The sequence below is a fragment of the Pelodiscus sinensis genome, unplaced genomic scaffold (genome assembly GCF_049634645.1).
Source record: "Pelodiscus sinensis isolate JC-2024 unplaced genomic scaffold, ASM4963464v1 ctg135, whole genome shotgun sequence".
Lineage (NCBI taxonomy): Eukaryota > Metazoa > Chordata > Testudines > Trionychidae > Pelodiscus > Pelodiscus sinensis.
Window position 1 is genome coordinate 237,021 of NW_027465998.1, and position 17,090 is coordinate 254,110.

The following is a 17,090-nucleotide window of genomic DNA, read 5'->3' on the forward strand; positions in this document are numbered from 1 at the left end:
GGAAGCCTCTGCTTGGCTGGACTCGGCCACTCACGGGGGCGTGGGTTTGTCCCCACAGAGCACTCCCTGCAGCCACAAACCGCCAACAGCAGAGCCGGCCCGGCGTGGCCGTGGGCGTGGCCGTGGCGATGGCACTGGCACTGCTGCTGAGCGTAGTGTGTGCGCTCTGGGTAAGCACTGGCCCCACTCCGGCCTCCCCTGCAGAACTGCCAGCCCCCCCGCTTGTGCCACTAGCTCCAGGGGGCAGCTGCAGCCAAGCCGGGAGATTTTAAATCACTGCCGTCCAGCAGCCACTGGCTCCAGGCTCCACACCGCAGCCAGCGGTGCCTGCGGGGAGGGGCCCTGCTCTGAGCCACCTGGACTCCCCCTCGGGCTGCAGGGATGGGCTGCCACTTCCAGGAGGGGCGCACGACCAGGACAGGCCGGGAGCCTGCTCAGGCCTGCTGCACCACCCAACCCAGCCCTGCCCCCGCCCTCGCCCTGCTCAGGCAGAGCCCAGCCCAGCCCGCCCCCACCACGCCCCCACCTGGGCCGCCCAGGTAGAGCCCCGCCCCGCCCCGCCGGCATAGAGCTCAGCCCCGCCCCCACCACGCCACCACCTGGGCCGCCCAGGTAGAGCCCCGCCCCGCCCCGCCGGCATAGAGCTCAGGCCCCGCCCCCACCACGCCACCACCTGGGCCGCCCAGGTAGAGCCCCGCCCCCGCCCCGCCGGCATAGAGCTCAGCCCCGCCCCCACCACGCCACCACCTGGCCGCCCAGGTAGAGCCCCGCCCCTGCCAGAGCCCCGCCCCGCTGGCATGGAGCCCAGCCCGCCCCCACCCCGCCGGCATAGAGCCCAGCCCGGCCGTGCCAGTGAGAGCTGGGGTAGCGCCCAAAGGGACAGGGGAGTCGGGGGCGCTCGGATCAGACCGGTGGCCGCCCTGGCCACTCACCAGGCTCCATCTTTCCCTCCCACAGGCCAGGCACAGGAGGACGCAGGTGAGCTACTGGGCAGAGGGAGGGTATTGAGACCGACCCTTGTCCCCTTCCGCCCCCGGCCCCGGGGTACCCCAGGGCCGGGCGGGAGCTGGCGCTTTCTGGGGGTGAGGGGGGAACGGTCCCTGTCCTGCCCCCGCCCGAGCCCCCTGCGCAGGGCCTGGGGAACAGCCCAGCTGCCCCTCTTGGGGGGGGAGGGCAGGGCTGTGACCCTCTCTTGCTCCCACAGGGGCAGAGACACGAAGGGCCCCACCCACCGCGGGAGGCAGATCCAGCCCAGGCACCAGCTCTGTGAAGGACTCCCCTCCGTGACCACCAGCAACCACCCCTCCCGCAGGGCGCTGAGTCCTTCCTCTTGGGCAGGGAGCCGGGGGCCGGGGTTCGCCTCCGGGTGCAGCAACGGCCTGCAGCTTGGCTCAGCACCCCCCACCGGCCCCAGCCCGTCAATAAATAGCCCTGGGGGGAGACCTAGTGAGATGCAGCTAGTTTTATTGGGCATGCAGGGGGAGAGACGGGGGCTGGGAGCAGGGGGAGGGCTATGAGCAGGAGACCCCGTCCCCACACCCAGAATCCCAGAAGTAGGCAGGAGAGGAGAGACTAAGGCATGCAGACACGCCCCCCCCCCAGAATCCCAGGGCGGGAGGGGCAGGAGAGGCCCGGCTGGCAAAGACCCCCTCCTCACAGAACCCGTGGGGGCGGAAGAGGACAGGGTGGCAGACACAAAAAACCCCAGAATCCCGGGGGGGGCGGGACAGGACAGGGTGGCAGAGACCCCCCCTCACCGAACCCGGGGGGCCAGGAGAGGACAGGCTGGCAGAGACCCGGGGGGGAGCTGGAGAGGACAGGCTGGCAGAGACTGGGGGGGGAGGGAGAGGACAGGGTGGCAGAGACCCGGGGGGGAGCTGGAGAGGACAGGCTGGCAGAGACCGGGGGGGGGTGGGAGAGGACAGGCTGGCAGAGACCGGGGGGGGTGGGAGAGGACAGGGTGGCAGAGACCAGGGGGGCGGGAGAGGACAGGCTGGCAGAGACCCGGGGGCCGGTGGCTCAGGGGCGGCCGAGCAGGCGTCTCCAGAGCTCCTGGCGGAGCAGGCGGCGCTCCGTGCGGATGCCCTGCAGGACGCTCTGGTTCTCCTGGGCCCGGCGCACCAGGTAGGGCAGCACCTCCTCCAGCGCCCCGTACGGGATGGACTTGTAGACGGCATAGCCGGCCTGGCCTGCGGGCAGAGACGTCAGCAGGGCGGGCAGCCACGTCTGGCCACGAGGGAGACAATGATAGAAGGGGGCAGGGACCGGGGGATGCCGGCAGCAGAGGGGGGCAGCGACGGGGGGGGGTAGCCACAAAGGGGGGCAACCAGGAGGGGGGCCAGCAGCCAGAAAGGGGGGCAGCGACCGGGGAGGCAGCGACAGGGGAGGGTGGCCACAGCGGGGGGGGGCTGGCCACAGAGCGGGGCAGTGACCGGAAGGGCAGCCACAGGGCGGGGCAGCGACAGGGGAGGGCGGCCACAGGGCGGGGCAGCGACAGGGGAGGGCGGCGACCGGGGAGGGCGGCCACAGGGCGGGGCGGCGACCGGGGCGGGGCAGCGACCGGGGCGGGGCAGCGACCGGGGAGGGCGGGACAGTGACCGGGGAGGGCGGGACAGCGACCGGGGAGGGCAGCCACAGGGCGGGGCGGCGACCGGGGCGGGGCAGCGACCGGGGAGGGCGGGACAGCGACCGGGGAGGGCGGGACAGCGACCGGGGAGGGCAGCCACAGGGCGGGGCGGCCACAGGGGGGGGCGGCGACCGGGGAGGGCAGCCACAGGGGGGGGCGGCGACCGGGGAGGGCAGCGACAGGGCGGGACAGCGACCGGGGAGGGCAGCCACAGGGCGGGGCGGCCACAGGGGGGGGCGGCGACCGGGGAGGGCAGCCACAGGGGGGGGCGGCGACCGGGGAGGGCAGCCACAGGGGGGGGCGGCGACCGGGGAGGGCAGCCACAGGGCGGGGCGGCGACCGGGGAGGGCAGCCACAGGGCGGGGCGGCGACCGGGGAGGGCGGGGCAGCGACCGGGGAGGCAGGGACCGGGAGGGCGGCCACAGGGCGGGGCGGCGACCGGGGAGGGCGGGGCGGCGACCGGGGAGGGCGGGGCAGCCACAGGGCGGGGCAGCGACCGGGGAGGCAGGGACCGGGAGGGCGGCCACAGGGCGGGGCGGCGACCGGGGAGGGCGGGACAGCGACCGGGGAGGGCGGGACAGCGACCGGGGAGGGCAGCCACAGGGCGGGGCGGCGACCGGGGAGGGCAGCCACAGGGGGGGGCGGCGACCGGGGAGGGCAGCCACAGGGGGGGCGGCGACCGGGGAGGGCAGCCACAGGGGGGGGGCGGCGACCGGGGAGGGCGGGGCGGCGACCGGGGGGGGGGCAGCCACAGGGCGGGGCGGCGACCGGGGAGGGCGGGGGCGGCGACCGGGGGGGGGGGCAGCCACAGGGCGGGGCAGCGACCGGGGGGAGCCGCCCGTGGCAAGGGGGGGCAGCGACGGGTTCTGGCCACGTACCCAAGGCTAGGGAGACATGGTCACACATGCCCAGGAGCTGCCCAAAGCAGACAGCCCCTGCGTCCTTGGCGATGCCCAGCTCCTCCATCCTGCAAGGGGAGGTAGGTCAGGCACCCGGGGGGCAGCAAACAGGGCTGGGGGCTCTGCCGGCCCCTCTGCTCCCCCCCCGTCCGGATTCGCCCAGGGCAGCGGCGCCTGCTGGGCGTGTCACTGACCTGCCCACAGCGTGGCTCACAGAGGCCTCATTGTGGCTGGCCACAATCAGCTGGCACCGCTGCCCGCCTCGGGCCGCCAGCTCCAGCAGCAGATCCAGGCAGCGCTGGTAGCTGCAAGACAGAGCACAGCGTGGGCCTGGGGCCTGTGCCTCCCGCCCCCCTCCTGGCGCCAGCGCGGGCCTGTGCCTCCCGCCCCCCCTCCTGGCGCCAGCGCGGGCCTGTGCCTCCCGCCCCCCTCCTGGCGCCAGCGCGGGCCTGTGCCTCCCGCCCCCCTCCCTGGCGCCAGCGCGGGCCTGTGCCTCCCGCCCCCCTCCTGGCGCCAGCGCGGGCCTGTGCCTCCCGCCCCCCTCCTGGCGCCAGCGCGGGCCTGTGCCTCCCGCCCCCCTCCTGGCGCCAGCGCGGGCCTGTGCCTCCCGCCCCCCTCCTGGCGCCAGCGCGGGCCTGTGCCTCCCGCCCCCCTCCTGGCGCCAGCGCGGGCCTGTGCCTCCCGCCCCCCTCCTGGCGCCAGCGCGGGCCTGTGCCTCCCGCCCCCCTCCTGGCGCCAGCGCGGGCCTGTGCCTCCCGCCCCCCCTCCTGGCGCCAGCGCGGGCCTGTGCCTCCCGCCCCCCTCCTGGCGCCAGCACGGGCCTGTGTCTCCCGCCCCCCCTCCTGGTGCCGGCGCGGGCCTGTGCCTCCCGCCCCCCTCCTGGCGCCGGCGCAGGCCTGTGCCTCCCGCCCCCCCTCCTGGCGCCGGCGCAGGCCTGTGTCTCCCGCCCCCCCTCCTGGCGCCAGCGCAGGCCTGTGCCTCCCGCCCCCCTCCTGGCACCAGCGCGGGCCTGTGCCTCCCGCCCCCCTCCTGGCGCCAGCGCAGGCCTGTGTCTCCCGCCCCCCCTCCTGGCACCAGCGCGGGCCTGTGCCTCCCGCCCCCCTCCTGGCACCAGCGCGGGCCTGTGCCTCCCGCCCCCCTCCTGGCGCCAGCGCAGGCCTGTGTCTCCCGCCCCCCCTCCTGGCACCAGCGCAGGCCTGTGCCTCCCGCCCCCCTCCTGGCGCCAGCGCGGGCCTGTTTCTCCTGCCCCCCTCCTGGCGCCAGCACAGGCCTGTGTCTCCCTCTCCCCACGTGGTACCGGCCTCCTGCCCCCCCTCCTGGTGCCGGCGCAGGCCTGGGCCTCCCGCCTCCCACTCCCTCGGCACTGGTGCAGGCCTGTGTCTCCCGCCCCCCCTCCTGCCCTCTCCACACTCTGTGCCGGCATGGCCGGGGTCTCCCGTGCCACCTCTTACCCAACCCCAGAATGGACCTGGGACCCAGGCCTCCTGCCCCCCCCACACACACTGTCCCCCAGGATGCACAACCGGCCCCCCCACCTCCTCCCTCTCTGTCCCTCTTGCAGCCAGCACCTCCCCACCCCTCACCCAGCAGGGGCCTGTGTGCCGGGCAGCTGGCGCTCTCACTCCTCCCCCGGGTCACTGCCCCCCACTCCAGCATGGGTCCCTGGCATTCTGCACCCCAGCACGCAGACAAACATGGGGGTTTGCGGGACCCAGGCCCCCACTTCCTGTGGGGGCCAAAGCTGCCGAGGCTGGGGGGGCGCCCCAGTGGTCCAGCCACTCCCCCTCTCACCTGCGGTTGGTGGCTTCCCAGGTGGGGTGCAGGGGATCAGGATACCCCCCCTCTCGTGCCAGCTGCCGCTCCTGCTCCAAGTAGGCCCCACGGACCAGCTTCACCCCAAAGCAGAAGCCCTGGCGCTCTGCCAGCGCTGCGTCCGTGCCCAGCTGCGCCAGGCAGTCCTGGAGAGCATTGCGGGGTCAAGGGCAGGCCGGCCACGGGGGCAGCCGGGGACGGGGCGGGGCGCCGGGTACCTGCAGGTAGCACTGGTAGGTGTTCCACACCCAGGCCTGGCCACGATTCCAGCGCCCCATCAGCGCCAGGGTGACGAGCGTCAGCGCGGGGTTCACGAAAGTGTGCTCGGCGTCCACCAGCACCCGCACGCCCGCCTCCACCGCCCGCTGCGGGTAGACCCCGCCCCGGCCACGTCGTCAGACCTCTGCCTGCTGCCCGCCCGCCCCGGGGAGACCCCGCCCGCCCCGTCAGACCTCTGCCTGCTGCCCGCCCGCCCCGGGGAGACCCCGCCCGCCCCGGCCACGTCGTCAGACCTCTGCCTGCTGCCCGCCCGCCCCGGGGAGACCCCGCCCCGCCCCGGCCACGTCGTCAGACCTCTGCCTGCTGCCCGCCCGCCCCGGGGAGACCCCGCCCGCCCCGTCAGACCTCTGCCTGCTGCCCGCCCGCCCCGGGGAGACCCCGCCCGCCCCGGCCACGTCGTCAGACCTCTGCCTGCTGCCCGCCCGCCCCGGGGAGACCCCGCCCGCCCCGGCCACGTCGTCAGACCTCTGCCTGCTGCCCGCCCGCCCCGGGGAGACCCCGCCCGCCCCGGCCACCCCGCCAGACCTCTGCCTGCTGCCCGCCCGCCCCGGGGAGACCCCGCCCGCCCCGTCAGACCTCTGCCTGCTGCCCGCCCGCCCTGGGGAGACCCCGCCCGCCCCGGCCACGTCGTCAGACCTCTGCCTGCTGCCCGCCCGCCCCAGGGAGACCCCCGCCCGCCCCGGCCACGTCGTCAGACCTCTGCCTGCTGCCCGCCCGCCCCGGGGAGACCCCGCCCGCCCCGGCCACGTCGTCAGACCTCTGCCTGCTGCCCGCCCGCCCCGGGGAGATCCCGCCCGCCCCGGCCACGTCGTCAGACCTCTGCCTGCTGCCGCGCCCGCCCGGGGAGACCCCGCCCGCCCCGGCCACGTCGTCAGACCTCTGCCTGCTGCCCGCCCGCCCCGGGGAGACCCCGCCCGCCCCGGCCACGTCGTCAGACCTCTGCCTGCTGCCCGCCCGCCCCGGGGAGACCCCGCCCGCCCCGGCCACGTCGTCAGACCTCTGCCTGCTGCCCGCCCGCCCCGGGGAGACCCCGCCCGCCCCGGCCACGTCGTCAGACCTCTGCCTGCTGCCCCGCCCGCCCCGGGGAGACCCCGCCCCCCCGGTCACGTCGTCAGACCTCTGCCTGCTGCCCGCCCGCCCCGGGGAGACCCCGCCCCCCCCCGTCAGACCTCTGCCTGCTGCCCGCCCGCCCCGGGGAGACCCCGCCCGCCCCGTCAGACCTCTGCCTGCTGCCCGCCCGCCCCGGGGAGACCCCGCCCCCCCGGCCACGTCGTCAGACCTCTGCCTGCTGCCCGCCCGCCCCGGGGAGACCCCGCCCGCCCCGGCCACGTCGTCAGACCTCTGCCTGCTGCCCGCCCGCCCCGGGGAGACCCCGCCCCCCCCGTCAGACTCTGCCTGCTGCCCGCCCGCCCCGGGGAGACCCCGCCCCCCCGTCAGACCTCTGCCTGCTGCCCGCCCGCCCGGGGAGACCCCGCCCGCCCCGTCAGACCTCTGCCTGCTGCCCCGCCCGCCCCGGGGAGACCCGCCTGCCCCGGCCACGTCGTCAGACCTCTGCCTGCTGCCCGCCCGCCCCGGGGAGACCCCCGCCCCCCCGGCCACGTCGTCAGACCTCTGCCTGCTGCCCGCCCGCCCCGGGGAGACCCCGCCCGCCCCGGCCACGTCGTCAGACCCCTGCCTGCTGCCCGCCCGCCCCGGGGAGACCCGCCCGCCCCGGCCACGTCGTCAGACCTCTGCCTGCTGCCCGCCCGCCCCGGGGAGACCCCGCCCACCCCGCCAGACCTCTGCCTGCTGCCCGCCCGCCCCGGGGAGACCCCGCCCACCCCGCCAGACCTCTGCCTGCTGCCCGCCCGCCCCGGGGAGACCCCGCCCGCCCCGTCAGACCTCTGCCTGCTGCCCGCCCGCCCCGGGGAGACCCCGCCCGCCCCGGCCACGTCGTCAGACCTCTGCCTGCTGCCCGCCCGCCCCGGGAGACCCCGCCCGCCCCGGCCACGTCGTCAGACCTCTGCCTGCTGCCCGCCCGCCCCGGGGAGACCCCGCCCGCCCCGTCAGACCTCTGCCTGCTGCCCGCCCGCCCCGGGGAGACCCCGCCCGCCCCGGCCACGTCGTCAGACCTCTGCCTGCTGCCCGCCCGCCCCGGGGAGACCCCGCCCGCCCCGTCAGACCTCTGCCTGCTGCCCGCCCGCCCCGGGGAGACCCCGCCCGCCCCGGCCACGTCGTCAGACCTCTGCCTGCTGCCCGCCCGCCCCGGGGAGACCCCGCCCGCCCCGGCCACATCGTCATACCTCTGCCTGCTGCCCGCCCGCCCCGGGGAGACCCCGCCCGCCCCGTCAGACCTCTGCCTGCTGCCCACCCGCCCCGGGGAGACCCCGCCCGCCCCGCCCACGTCGTCAGACCTCTGCCTGCTGCCCGCCCGCCCCGGGGAGACCCCGCCCGCCCCGCCCACGTCGTCAGACCTCTGCCTGCTGCCCGCCCGCCCCGGGGAGACCCCGCCCGCCCCGTCAGACCTCTGCCTGCTGCCCACCCGCCCCGGGGAGACCCCGCCCCGCCCACGTCGTCAGACCTCTGCCTGCTGCCCGCCCGCCCCGGGGAGACCCCGCCCGCCCCGCCCACGTCGTCAGACCTCTGCCTGCTGCCCGCCCGCCCCGGGGAGACCCCGCCCGCCCCGTCAGACCTCTGCCTGCTGCCCGCCCGCCCCGGGGAGACCCCGCCCGCCCCGCCCACGTCGTCAGACCTCTGCCTGCTGCCCGCCCGCCCCGGGGAGACCCCGCCCGCCCCGCCCACCCCGCCAGACCTCTGCCTGCTGCCCGCCCGCCCCGGGGAGACCCCGCCCGCCCCGCCCACCCCGCCAGACCTCTGCCTGCTGCCCGCCCGCCCCGGGGAGACCCCGCCCGCCCCGCCCACGTCGTCAGACCTCTGCCTGCTGCCCGCCCGCCTCGGGGAGACCCCGCCCGCCCCGCCCACGTCGTCAGACCTCTGCCTGCTGCCCGCCCGCCCCGGGGAGACCCCGCCCGCCCCGCCCACGTCGTCAGACCTCTGCCTGCTGCCCGCCCGCCCCGGGGAGACCCCGCCCGCCCCGTCAGACCTCTGCCTGCTGCCCGCCCGCCCCGGGGAGACCCCGCCCGCCCCGGCCACGTCGTCAGACCTCTGCCTGCTGCCCGCCCGCCCCGGGGAGACCCCGCCCGCCCCGGCCACGTCGTCAGACCTCTGCCTGCTGCCTGCCCGCCCCGGGGAGACCCCGCCCACCCCGTCAGACCTCTGCCTGCTGCCCGCCCGCCCCGGGGAGACCCTGCCCGCCCCGCCCACCCCGTCAGACCTCTGCCTGCTGCCCGCCCGCCTCGGGGAGACCCCGCCCGCCCCGTCAGACCTCTGCCTGCTGCCCGCCCGCCCCGGGGAGACCCCGCCCGCCCCGTCAGACCTCTGCCTGCTGCCTGCCCACCCCGGGAGACCCCGCCTGCCCCGGCCACATCGTCAGACCTCTGCCTGCTGCCTGCCCGCCCCGGGGAGACCCTGCCCGCCCCGGCCGCATCATCAGACCTCTGCCTGCTGCCTGCCCGCCCCAGGGAGACCCCGCCCGCCCCGGCCGCATCATCAGACCTCTGCCTGCTGCCTGCCCGCCCCGGGGAGACCCCGCCTGCCCCGGCCACATCGTCAGACCTCTGCCTGCTGCCCGCCCGCCCCGTCAGACCTCTGCCTGCTCCCCGCCCGCCCCGGGGACATCGTCAGATCTCTGCCTGCTCCCTGTCCCTCTGCTCGCTGTGGGGAGACTCCTATAAGACCCCAACTCTGGGAGCTCTCCATTGTCTGCCCCATCCATGCCCCCAAAGGCCAGCGTGTGGCAACCCATCACTCTGACCTGAGTGACCGCATTGAGGCGCAGGAGCGAGGCCTGGAGGTGCCGGTTCTGGGCTGGGAGCAGGCAGGAGAAGCGCGCCTCCTGGGGACAGATGTGGGGACAGCGTTGGGGTGGAGACACAACAAGTGGGGTCGGTTTGGTCCTGCTATGAAATCTGCGCCCACTGCAGGCCAGGGAGCCCAGGTGTGGGGGTGGAGGCAGGGCCTGTAGATGGGGACAGGTGTCTGCCTGATCTCATGCCATCTGGCCATGCACCCCCAGGAGCAGAAGACGCTGTCCAGCCGAGCTGGCCATAGGGGAGACGTGGTCTAGGGCCAAAGGAGGTGGGGACAGGGGCCGGGGCCGGGGCCGTGCATGGAGTGTTGGGTGGGGCCTAGGCTCACACATGGGGCCTGGCTAAATGCCTGGTGAGAGCCAACCCTATGAGTGGTGCTGGGCAAATGTGGGGGGCAAGGGCCCCTGTATGGAGAAGGTGGGGGGATAGGACTGACCTCTCCCCCCATCACTGCCATGACATTCTCCATACTCAGCTCGGACACGCCCCCCGGCTCCCTCAGTTGCAGGGACACAGTCCTCTAGGAGAGACACAGCACTGGGGGTGAGGTGGGGCACCCCCCCACCTCCGCCAGCCCCTCCTCACCGCCACCCGCCTACCCTCTCTCTGCTGCCTCCCACCTGCCGCCCCCTCACCACCGCCTCCTCACCCCCACCCCACCACCCACCGACCCTCTCTCCGCTGCCTCCTACCCCTCGCCCCCACCCCGCCGCCCCCCTCACCTCTGCCTCCTCACCCCCACCCCACCACCCACCGACCCTCTCTCCGCTGCCTCCTACCCCTCGCCCCCACCCCGCCGCCCCCTCACCTCTGCCTCCTCACCCCCACCCCACCACCCTCTCTCCGCTGCCTCCTACCCCTCGCCCCCACCCCCGCCGCCCCCCTCACCTCTGCCTCCTCACCCCCACCCCACCACCCACCGACCCTCTCTCCGCTGCCTCCTACCCCTCGCCCCCACCCCGCCGCCCCCCTCACCTCTGCCTCCTCACCCCCACCCCACCACCCACCGACCCTCTCTCCGCTGCCTCCTACCCCTCGCCCGCACCCCGCCGCCCCCCTCACCTCTGCCTCCTCACCCCCACCCCACCACCCACCGACCCTCTCTCTGCTGCCTCCTACCCCTCGCCCCCACCCCGCCGCCCCCCTCACCGCTGCCTCCTCACCCCCACCCCACCACCCACCGACCCTCTCTCCGCTGCCTCCTACCCCTCGCCCCACCCCGCCGCCCCCTCACCTCTGCCTCCTCACCCCCACCCCACCACCCACCGACCCTCTCTCCGCTGCCTCCTACCCCTCGCCCCCACCCCGCCGCCCCCCTCACCACCGCCTCCTCACCCCCACACCACCCACCACCCCTCTCTCCACTGCCTCCTACCCCGTGCCCCCACCCCGTCCCACCGCCCAGTCACTGCCTCCTCCTCAGCCCCACCCCCTCACCACTGCTGCCTCCGCCTCCTCACCCCCACCCCGTCACCCCACCCTGTCCCACCACCCCTTCATCACCACCTCCTCACCCCCACCCCGTCCCGCCGTCACCCCCCTTTTCACCCCACCCTGTCCCACCAACCCCCCCACCCCATCCCGCTGTCACCCCCCTCTTCACCCCACCCCGTCCCACCGCCCAGTCACCACCTCCTCGCCCTCACCCCATCCTGCCACCGCCTCCTCAGCCCCACCCCCTCACCACTGCTGCCACCGCCTCCTTACCCCCACCCCGTCACCCCACCCTGTCCCACCAACCCCGCACCCCCACCCCCGTCAGCCCCACCCTCATTTCCTGTCCAGCCGCCGCCTCCTGCACACCCCTCCCCCTCCCCGTTTTCAGCAGGTCCCATGAACAGGTCTCAGCTGCTCTCCCCTGTTGATAGGCATGTGCAGAAATGAGGGGACCCAGCGTGCAGGCCCCACTGCCCCCCATAGGCCGGTGCTCCCTGCACGAGGGCCAAGGCAGCCTGCGTCAGTCACCCCCAAAGTTCTCTACAGAGGGGGCATCTGCAGCCCCAAGTACTCACACACAGCTGGGCGCTCATCAGCGCTGTCACCTTCAGCTGCATCATGGCTTGGGGTCCCCCCTGGGCCGAGAGCCCCACGCAGCGCAGCACGGCCTCCTGGTTCCCCTCGTACCAGCCCTCCCTGCAGAGAGAGCGCTGGGAGCCAGGCCGGACCCCCTCGAGCCGGCGTCTGCCCCCCCCAGAGAGCGCTGGGAGCCAGGCCGGACCCCCTCGAGCCGGCGTCTGCCCCCCCCAGAGAGCGCTGGGAGCCAGGCCGGACCCCCTCGAGCCGGCGTCTGCCCCCCCAGAGAGCACTGGGAGCCAGGCCGGACCCCCTCGAGCCGGCGTCTGCCCCCCCCAGAGAGCGCTGGGAGCCAGGCCGGACCCCCTCGAGCCGGCGTCTGCCCCCCCCAGAGAGCGCTGGGAGCCAGGCCGGACCCCCTCGAGCCGGCGTCTGCCCCCCCAGAGAGCGCTGGGAGCCAGGCCGGACCCCCTCGAGCCGGCGTCTGCCCCCCCCAGAGAGCGCTGGGAGCCGGGCCGGACCCCCTCGAGCCGGCGTCTGCCCCCCCCAGAGAGCGCTGGGAGCCGGGCCGGACCCCCTCGAGCCGGCGTCTGCCCCCCCCAGAGAGCGCTGGGAGCCGGGCCGGACCCCCTCGAGCCGGCGTCTGCCCCCCCCAGAGAGCGCTGGGAGCCAGGCCGGACCCCCTCGAGCCGGCGTCTGCCCCCCCCAGAGAGCGCTGGGAGCCAGGCCGGACCCCCTCGAGCCGGCGTCTGCCCCCCCCAGAGAGCGCTGGGAGCCGGGCCGGACCCCCTCGAGCCGGCGTCTGCCCCCCCCAGAGAGCACTGGGAGCCGGGCCGGACCCCCTCGAGCCGGCGTCTGCCCCCCCCCCCCCGAGAGCGCTGGGAGCCGGGCCGGACCCCCTCGAGCCGGCGTCTGCCCCCCCCCAGAGAGCGCTGGGAGCCGGGCCGGACCCCCTCGAGCCGGCGTCTGCCCCCCCAGAGAGCGCTGGGAGCCAGGCCGGACCCCCTCGAGCCGGCGTCTGCCCCCCCCAGAGAGTGCTGGGAGCCGGGCCGGACCCCCTCGAGCCGGCGTCTGCCCCCCCCCCCCGAGAGCGCTGGGAGCCGGGCCGGACCCCCTCGAGCCGGCGTCTGCCCCCCCCCCCCGAGAGCGCTGGGAGCCGGGCCGGACCCCCTCGAGCCGGCGTCTGCCTCCCCCTCCCCCGAGAGCGCTGGGAGCCGGGCCGGACCCCCTCGAGCCGGCGTCTGCCTCCCCCTCCCCCGAGAGCGCTGGGAGCCGGGCCGGACCCCCTCGAGCCGGCGTCTGCCCCCCCCCCCAGAGAGCGCTGGGAGCCGGGCCGGACCCCCTCGACCCGGCATCTGCCCCCCCCCCCCAGAGAGCGCTGGGAGCCGGGCCGGACCCCCTCGAGCCGGCGTCTGCCCCCCCACCCCAGAGAGCGCTGGGACCCCAGCCGGACCCCCTCGAGGTGGCCTCTCCCCCCCCCCCCTCCGCAGAGAGTGCTGGGAGCTTAACCGTAACCCTCCCCCCCAGTCGAGCCAGCCTCTTCCCCCCATCACAGGGCCCGGAGTGAGGGGAGCTGAGACCCACAGCCCTTTCAGGTTGGCACCCACCCTCCAGGACCCTCTCCACTGCCCCCCACGCTGCCCCTCCCCTGGGCCTGGCCAGGCCTGCTTGGCCCCCCAAGGCAGAGCCCCCACCGTACCCATCCTTCTCCTGCCCATCTTCCTCGATGGCACGGCCAGGAGGGGGCGCAGGCCCAGGGTGCGGAGCCGCTGCACTGTGAGCCCCACCTCGGGGGCGTCTGCCCCCCCACGAACTGCCCATAGAAGGAGGCGCGCAGCAGGGACCCCCAGAGCCGCCGGCCCAGCAGGCGCCGGGAAGCCACGAGGAGCTGGGGAGAGAGGAGGAGTCAGCGCCCTGGGGCGGCAGGGGCCTGCTGCAGGCTCCCAGCCTACACCGGCGGGTTGGGGGCCCGGAGCAGGGGGCCCCGCCCAGGCTCTCACCGCTGGGGCCCGGCGCACCAGCCCTGGCAGGGCGCAGAGTCTCAGCACGAGCAGCGCCCGCGCCAGCTCCCAGCGGCTCTTGAGCCGGAAGACGGCGCCGTCGAAGCTGAGCCGGGCGTCGTGGGGGGCTCGCTGGGGGGTGCCTGAGGGCGCCCCCGCCGCCCGCTGCAGCCAGCGCCCCCCGTGCCGCAGCATCGCGCCCGTCGTCTGGCTGGTGTGCGAAGGTCAGGCAGCTCCACCCCTCCCCCGCCGTGGGGCAGCGAGCCCAGGGCAGTCACTCATTAACCCCCGGCTGCCCAGCCCCCCACGGCTCTGCCCAGGGACTGCCAGGCTCCCGCACGGGCTGCTGGGGACGGGGCCCGGGGCCCGGGCCTTCGGGGAGATAAGGGCCCTCAGGTGGCAGCGCCCCCCCCGGCCCCCAATGACAGAGGCGGGTCGTTGCAGCGAGCACTTTATTAGGGACGCGGCGTCCGGCTCAGTAGTTGGCCTGTCGCTCCTGCTGCCTGTAGCCCCCCCGGCGCATGTAGCCGCCCTCGTTCTTGCGGTAGCCGTCCTTCTGGTCTGTGGACGGGACCAGACACAGCGATGAGGGGCTGGGGCCGGGGGGCACGGTAACCCCCCAGGATAAGGAGCGGGGGGGCGGGGGGGCAGGGGGGCACGGTAACCCCCCAGGATAAGGGGCGGGGGGGGCGGGGGCACGGTAACCCCCCAGGATAAGGAGCGGGGGGCGGGGGGGCACGGTAACCCCCCAGGATAAGGAGCGGGGGGGCGGGGGGGCACGGTAACCCCCCAGGATAAGGGGCGGGGGGGCGGGGGGCACGGTAACCCCCCAGGATAAGGGGCGGGGGGGCGGGGGGGCACGGTAACCCCCCAGGATAAGGGGCGGAGGGGGCGGGGGGGCACGGTAACCCCCCAGGATAAGGGGCGGGGGAGCGGGGGGCACGGTAACCCCCCAGGATAAGGGGCGGAGGGGGCGGGGGGGCACGGTAACCCCCCAGGATAAGGGGCGGGGGGGCGGGGGGCACGGTAACCCCCCAGGATAAGGGGCGGAGGGGGCGGGGGGGCACGGTAACCCCCCAGGATAAGGGGCGGGGGGGGCGGGGGGGCACGGTAACCCCCCAGGATAAGGGGCGGGGGGGGCGGGGGGCACGGTAACCCCCCAGGATAAGGGGCGGAGGGGGCGGGGGGCACGGTAACCCCCCAGGATAAGGGGCGGGGGGGCACGGTAACCCCCCAGGATAAGGGGCGGGGGGGGCGGGGGGGCACGGTAACCCCCCAGGATAAGGGGCGGGGGGGCGGGGGGCACGGTAACCCCCCAGGATAAGGGGCGGAGGGGGCGGGGGGCACGGTAACCCCCCAGGATAAGGGGCGGGGGGGGCGGGGGGGCACGGTAACCCCCCAGGATAAGGGGCGGGGCCGCACCTCGGAAGTAGCCGCCGTAGGTGCCCTGCTTGTGGTCGAAGACGCGCTCGTTGTTCTCCACCAGGTTGCCCAGTTTCTCGGCCAGCTGCAGGGCCAAGTTCTGCAGGGCGGTCGGCTCCGTGCGGTGCATGACCACGGTCTGCGTGGGCTGGTCCAGGGACGCCTGCGCGGCCGGGGGTCAGGGACGCCGCCGCCCCCCCCCGGCCGCCCCCCCGCCGCCCCCCGCGGACGCTTCCCCCCGGCCGCCCCCCCGCCGCCCCCCGCGGACGCTTCCCCCCGCCGCCTCCCCCCGGCCGCCGGCCGCCTCCCTCCCCGCTCCGCGGCCACCTCCCCGCTCCCACGTGGCCCAGCAAGTCAGGCCCCCCGCTGCCAGGCCCCCTCTCCGCTCCCACATGCCCCCGACCTGCACCGTGCCCCCCCAACTCCCCACCCAGCCAGCCCCGCCCCCACCCCTCCAACTCCCCACCCCCTACCCGCCCAGCCAGCCCCGCCCCCGCCCCTCCAACACCCTGCCCCCCAACCCGCCCCGCCCCCCCCCAACTCCCCGCCCCCCAACCCGCATCCTGCCCAGCCAGCCCCGCCCCCACCTCACCATCAACTCCTCATTGATGATCATCTTGCTGATGATGCTGTGGACGGTGGGCAGGTCCAGCTGGAACATGTCCGACAGGGTCTCCATGCTGCCGGAGGACACAGGCTGGTTAGAGACAGGCCCCACCCCCTCCCCCAGGCCCCGCCCCCGGCCCGGCCCCACCCTGACCTGATGGAGTCATAGACGCTGCTGTAGGTGAAGAGGTAGGTGCGCAGCGACTCTTCCTGGATTTTCCTGCAGGGGGCAGCAAAGAGGCGTGGTCACAGCAGGCCCCGCCCCTGCGGAGCTGGGGTCTGCTCCGGGGGGGTGCTCCCTTGCCCCCCCACGCACCTGACCAGCATGGTGCGGACTTTGTCGGCCTCGGGGAACAAGTCCCAGACCTTCCCGTTCATCTTCTCGTTGATGATGAAGCGGTGGCAGGTCCGCCAGTCGCCCATCTTCATGGCCTTGGACGCCGCCACCAACGTGCTCCCGCATCGACTCGGGGGGGCCTGGCAGCGGCAGAGAGCAGGCGCTGTGGGGCCTGTGGCACGTCCCAGCGCGGGCCCCTCCCCTCAGGGGCTGCTCTGGAGCAGAGGGAGGGGGGCGCCCATGGGGGGGGGCGGGGCGAGGGTGTCATGTGACCAGCCAGGAGCATTCACCCAAGAAGGGCTGGGGCCAGTGGGGGCCAGGGCTCACCCGTGCGCAGCGGGGGTGGAACGGCTGCTCGTGCGCGGGAGGGCGGGGGGCTCACGCAGCTGGTGGTGGAACTGCTTGCTGATCATGCGGCGGCGGGGGCAGGCGGGGCCGGGGGGCAGGCGGGGCCGGGGGGGGGCTCACCCAGCAAGGGGCTGGCGCTCGCCCACGCGCAGCTGGTGGTGGAACTGCTTGCTGATCATGCGGCGGCGGCGGCGGGGGCAGGCGGGGGCAGGCGGGGCCGGGGGGCAGGCGGGGCCGGGGGGCAGGCGGGGCCGGGGGGGGGCTCACCCAGCAGGGGCTGGCGCTCGCCCACGCGCAGCTGGTGGTGGAACTGCTTGCTGATCATGCGGCGCCGGGCGTCGAACTCGTGGGCGGCCATGTAGGGGATCTCGAGCAGCATGGCCGACACCAGGTAGACGCACTCCAGCAGCTCCAGGTTGATGTGCATGTGGAAGGGCACCTGGCGCCGCTTCTCGATCTTCTCCTGCTCCTGGTTGCGCTCCTGGAGGCTGCGCAGCAGCAGCCCCTGGCCCAGCAGCTCCTTGGCGCGGCCGGAGGACTGGATGTCCAGCAGCGCGTTGTGCGCGTCCTTGATCATGCCCTGCCGGAAGGCGCAGATCCCCAGCTGCACCATGGTGCGGTTGTAGAGGATCTGTGGGGAGAGCGGGAGCCCCGCCGTGAGCCCCGTGGCCAGCGCCCTGCCCCCCGCCGGCACGCGCAGCCCCCCTCTACGGCCCCCCACCGGCACGCACAGCCTACGCCCGGCCCCACAGCCCCCCGCCAGCACACAGAGCCCCCCCCCCCCCGGCCCCCCGCCAGCACGCGCAGCCCACCTCTACGGCCCCCCACCGGCACGCACAG

General features: G+C 75.9%; 2 protein-coding genes and 1 long non-coding RNA gene across 3 annotated transcripts; 1 reads left to right on the plus strand and 2 right to left on the minus strand.

Moving 5' to 3' along the window:
- Positions 1-159: 159 nt before the first annotated feature.
- LOC142825852 (uncharacterized) lies at positions 160-1,447 on the plus strand. The gene is made up of 3 exons (XR_012900191.1): positions 160-170; positions 958-978; positions 1,205-1,447. It is a non-coding gene; the product is annotated as an uncharacterized LOC142825852 (long non-coding RNA).
- On the minus strand, positions 1,448-13,771 carry PRODH2 (proline dehydrogenase 2). The gene is given in 12 exon segments (XM_075917949.1): positions 1,448-2,189; positions 3,505-3,593; positions 3,720-3,830; positions 5,317-5,483; positions 5,556-5,702; positions 9,470-9,550; positions 9,961-10,044; positions 11,537-11,657; positions 13,237-13,264; positions 13,267-13,326; positions 13,329-13,425; positions 13,538-13,771. Coding segments are annotated over 12 exon segments (1,350 nt in total). The 5' UTR covers positions 13,733-13,771; the 3' UTR covers positions 1,448-2,019.
- Positions 13,772-13,975: 204 nt separating this feature from the next.
- Positions 13,976-17,055, minus strand: LOC142825847 (eukaryotic translation initiation factor 3 subunit C-like; the record flags this gene model as incomplete). Its single annotated transcript, XM_075917936.1, is given in 7 exon segments — positions 13,976-14,098; positions 14,960-15,122; positions 15,552-15,639; positions 15,720-15,785; positions 15,882-16,012; positions 16,014-16,042; positions 16,518-17,055. Coding segments are annotated over 7 exon segments (1,101 nt in total), but the record flags the coding sequence as incomplete, so codon positions are not given.
- Between the last annotated feature and the right edge of the window lie 35 nt (positions 17,056-17,090).